General features: G+C 38.7%; 1 protein-coding gene across 1 annotated transcript; it reads right to left on the bottom strand.

Annotated features, from left to right (window-relative positions):
- Positions 1–438: 438 nt before the first annotated feature.
- Positions 439–1,964, bottom strand: LOC122319747. The gene has a single exon (XM_043207411.1). The coding sequence runs from the start codon at positions 1,962–1,964 to the stop codon at positions 873–875; it is 1,092 nt and encodes a 363-aa protein (XP_043063346.1). The 3' UTR covers positions 439–872.
- Positions 1,965–5,230: the final 3,266 nt, after the last annotated feature.

The raw sequence follows: 5,230 nt of genomic DNA on the forward strand, positions 1-5,230 counted from the left end.
CAACTATCATGATGTCATCCATATAAACGATAACAAAGGAATTTGCTAGATCCCCCAGCGCTTGCATTACTACTCTTTGAAAAACCGAAGGTGCATTCTTGAGCCCGAATGGCATAGATAGAAACTCGTATTGACCGTCCGGAGTCACAAACGCCGTGTACTCAATAGAATCTGAATGTAATGGAATTTGGTAATATCCACTGGCCATATCTAGACATGTAAAGTAATTAACTCCTCCAAGCCTATTAATTTGATCCTGGATAAGTGGTAAAGGATATTTATCAGCGACTGTGTTTGAATTCAGCTCTCTAAAATCAACACAAAGTCTGTCGGAACCATTTTTCTTCTTAACCAATAATATAGGGCTTGCATAAGGTGAGCAGCTTGGCCTAATTATATTGCATTTTAGCAGTTCATTAATCTTTTCCCGAACTAAATCTCGCTCGCATGGACTTAAACGATATGGCCTTCTTTGTACGGTTTTTGTTGGATCAATCAACCTAATTTTCATTTCGCCAACTCCGACTTTAGTGTTTGGGATACCAGTTATAAATGAATTTGAGTACTTTGCCAACAATGAATGTAGTTTTATTTTATCTTGTCCCTCAAGCTCAGTATTAATATCGGCTGGCTCATTGCCGGTACATAAATTAACTACTTTGGTCCTTGAAATTTTAAATTGGCTTGATGAAATAACAATATCAAGACCCTGATTTAATATTTCACGGCCAATTACAATGTCATTTTGCATGTCATCATCGCCTATTACGTGAAACAAAATTTCAATAAAATTATCGTCAATTTTTACGTTACTTAATATTTGTACAGTACTACATATTCCATTACTACCGATACCTTTTAGCATAACAATATTATTTATTTTTTTTTCCAGAAAATTTGGTACTTAGCTTTTCTTTCATCAGCGAGCATTCCGATCCAGAGTCGAAGGTGATTTCAAAAATTTGTCCTCTATGGTTCAGGCAACCCTTAGGTACTGCAACGCTGCACTGCTCCACTCGCTTTTCCCGGTTGAATCCCTTGTTCTTATCAACTTCCTTCTTGGTACATTGGGTAGATATGTGACCCAATTCGCCGCACGTGTAGCAAGTTACATTTGATTTTTCACGGCGGTATCCATCGAGTTTGCCAGGTCGTGATTTATCAGTCGCAAATTGATTCTGTTGTTTCCTGAATCTGCAGTCAACCATTTTATGGCCAGCCTTTCCACAAAAATGGCACTCCACCTGCGACTGCATTCTTGTTCTCTTCTTATCCGGACCCGTCGAATAATCGTCCTCCACGTTGTTGCGCTTCTTAAAAGCGTAAGCCTGTAGCTGCTGCTGCAGCTCGTTACGAGTCGTCACATTCGTTGTAAACAGCCATCGCAACAAATTATTATCAATTTGAGCCATGTGAGCTAAGGCTACTGATACCGCAATCTCCTCCAAATTCTTTGCCTTCCACTTAGAGAGCAATAGGGTGACAATGCGACTGCCGTACTCAGCGAAACTCTCTCCAGTTTTGGGTCGTCCGTTCAAAATGTTCATCAGTATGGCAGAAGTTGTCTCGATGCCTACGAAACGTTGGATGAAGAGTTCCTTAAACTGCGGCCATGTGATGCCAGCGAAGCATATTTGGGACAGCCATTGCGATGCATTGCCTTCTAATGCTTTGCTTAACGCGATCACAAGCGCACTGCCTTCGAGAGCATTATCCGCAAAAATTAAGTCCACTGTAGTACACCAAGCTGATGCATCTGCTCCAGCAGTGTCAGGGCAAAACTTGGGTAGAGTGACGTGGAGTGCTCTCCCATCCATTGCCGGTGCTCTTGGTGCCTGCATGGATTTTATTATTTCCATCAAATTGCGATTTTGCTCTTCTAAGGCTGCCCTATATGTGCTAGAGCTGTCCTCTTTTGGCGGAGCCGATCCCACTTCTGATGTCAAATGACGGTTGTCGTTCATGATGGCGGAGCGCGTTTCGAAGGTTATACCGGCGACGATTGCAGAACACACACTGCTCCTGAACTGTCGTTCGTCGCCCTTTTATACCTATTCCTTCGAACCACACTCGGCGACAGCGACACTACGCTGTCGCCCCGCTAACCGTACTTCTTTAAGCGACAATATTATTTTTAAGATGAAATTGGTTATTCTAGTGAACTGCCCAATAATGAGGATTCGTACACTGACACACACACAGACTCTCAACTACACAGTCTTAATATGCCGACATGTACATAAAAGGAAAACCTCAGTTTATTTAATGACGAATCCATTTGAAAAGGGCCGTAGTTCTATAATAAATTTATTTGCATTCAGCATTGCCTCTGGAAGACTTTTGTAAATAACAGTCAGCGACTAATCAAAGAAAATCAAATCACAACTAGCTCTCCATCTTTCTTTATTAAGTTCTAGCTCTGTCTTGAATTTATCGGTAAAATAGTTTATTTGAAACACAAAAAAGTTAAGCTTTTTCATATTATATTTATTATTATATTATTATTTATGTTTTTTATGGCACATATTATCCGTTTGTCTGGAACTGGTATTTTTATTGTGCGGACTCTGTTATGTGATTAGGCAGGTGCTGCGTCATGGATAATGGTACTCAACTGGTCCCCCACCTCAGAGGTTTTGAAATATCATTTGTCAGCCGTGAAATGGGAATCGTGCCTTATCAACGCGGGGCTACTGCCAGAAGGTCCTGGTGCAGTCTCCTTCTGTTTTTTGAAACCCATTTCACCCACCAAGAAAACAGACACGTGTCCTTTCGTTAGCGTACAAATGCGCATCCTCGATGCAGATTCGGTCACCTGATGATGATTTTCCCATGACCGTGCCACCCACTCTGGAGTTGGCACAGGGGTTACTGGTGGTGATGGACGGCCGGGTAACATGATCTCTGCGTGCTTCGACATAATTTGTTATTTCGGGCAGCGTTTTATATTTTTGAAGCAACTACTTCTTTGTACGGATTATTTTCGATGCGGTATTCCCCTATAATAACTCCTTTTGTCGAACGTCAAAGAAAATATCGATTACGTTCTATACAAGTTATTGTTTCGGCCGTAAACAAAGACAATAAAATTCAAGAAAAGAACTTACTTTCGGCGAGCCGAAACTTTTATACTCTTGCAGTCATCACAAATCTATAGTAACACGATATATTCCCATCGTTTCCGATCCTTACAGCGTCAATTACCATATGGTAATTTCCTAGTCTTGCGAATTTATGGCAGCTATATAATACATTAGTCCAATCTTTTAAGCAATATAATATTTAATGGATTATTAAATGTCAAACACAGTGCATAAAAGCTTAACCACATCGAGACTTTGACAAGTTTTCTATTAATTTTCCATAACTGTTACTATGAGAGTTGTCCGATTTTTATGAATCTAATTCGATGTTCTAGAGTCGTTAGAATGCTCTAAATTTCGTGCCCAAATGATTCAAAACAACGACGGTATAATTATGTTCTTATGAAAACTATATGATATAGTGGTAAGAAAACTCTTTTTCCAAAAGTCATGCTTGTGTGATAAAGTACAACAATGTTATAGTTTTGTTCCATTAACTGTATGTCGATCTTTCCTATGGCAGCTATAAGATAAAGTAGTCAGATTTTTTAAAAATTTCATTTTATGGCAGCTCTATGATATAATCTTCGGAATTTTATAAAATCTAATTCGAAATTCAAGAGTCTTAAAAAAGCATCATCATCAAATTATCCTGTATGATAAAAAACAACTCCGTTATAAATTGTTTCCAGCTTAACCAATAGCTTTTAAGTCCCGTCACTCGCGCAAATAAAACCATAAATAAGGGTAATAAAAGTGATGCTCAGTCGTCGAGGCAGCTGCATTTTTCCTGCTTCGGAACCAGAATTCAGCTTCAGAAACGCCGATTTCGAATAAATACCTGACTCTGCCAATAATCATAACATTATCTTAATCGCTAAACTCTTGAGATCAGCGAACGAAGATTCGGAAGTTTTGAAATCTTGTGGCAAAAGTTATAAGATTTGATCCTTTTTAGGAAGTTTTACATGAATAACAGGTACTTAGTCAGGGGTTTTAAGTTCTTTTATGTTACTACAAATAGTATTGTGCAAAATCTGTGAATTTATTGTATCCGTTCAATTTTAAACAATTTAAAAATGTAAACAAAATCACTATTGTAACCTACTTTCAAAAATTAGTATTTCAAATGTACTAAGTTATGCATTTTTAAATTTAGTTCATTTTGTTTTTACGGAGGAAATTTATCATTTTGTTAGCCTTTAAGGAAGTTGCGGGTAAGCCTGCAATTGTAAGGCATCAGCATAGAAAGACATCGGCATGTTTACAAATATGTGTATAAATAGCAAATAAGGAAAGGTTTGGAGTGAATGAAATATGAAAACTCTCTTTTTTTCGAACAAATATTTTTGTTTTATTTCGCTTTGATCTAAAATCTGTAAAGCAAACGTGCCAGATGAGGGTCGGTGTAAAAGGAGCCGCCTTGCCAAATGCTCTTTTTTATTCTATACGGGACACGGAACCTGGCAAATCCATTGTTTGACCGGCAAACAAAAGATGCGTCGTGAGCGTCAAGGGGCAAGTTATTAAAAGCAATATCCGAGGTCTAGCCGGAACGCCTGGATGGGCAGATTTGTATCTCGGATTAGGTCGAATAGAAAGGGAAGTGGACTTATCTTGCATCTCCGCATTAACACTTTCGCACACGCACACCTTTTTGGCTCTCTGGTAGGCAGCACAGGCGAACTGTCAGAGCACAAAATGGCCGCTAAAGTGATATAAATATGTATGTATGTTTATATATACGTAGTTCCCCCATATTTTTATGGCTCCATACATACAAAAAAGTTCTCTAAAACAAAATTCAAGTTTTTCATTTCGTTCACGTTTATGTTTAATACTTAGTCTTTGTGGGGAAGACAACGAAAATGCCACCCTTGTAAATAACCAAACGCACGAATAGGTTTAAATTATTTGAGTATTTATTTGGAGCTGCAACTCTTCCTTTTAATTTTTGATTATGTGTAACAAAGTAGGCGATGTAAGCGAGATAAGTGTATGTTTGATCTGAGGCGAAGCCAGCCGAAAGCGCGGCTTCTTTATACCGTCGCTTTGACGATTATAGATAATAACATAGATAAACAAAGAGAGGCTTGAAGAGCGGCTCCTAACTCCCTGCACCTATGTGCACCAAATTAGGTGCTGGC

Source organism: Drosophila ficusphila, unplaced genomic scaffold, assembly GCF_018152265.1.
Source record: "Drosophila ficusphila isolate 14025-0441.05 unplaced genomic scaffold, ASM1815226v1 contig_198, whole genome shotgun sequence".
Lineage (NCBI taxonomy): Eukaryota > Metazoa > Arthropoda > Insecta > Diptera > Drosophilidae > Drosophila > Drosophila ficusphila.

What these genes read in the sequence shown, in the direction of transcription:
- LOC122319747 (XM_043207411.1), bottom strand. Translation starts at nt 1,964, where the DNA reads ATGAACGACAACCGTCATTTGACATCAGAAGTGGGATCGGCTCCGCCA.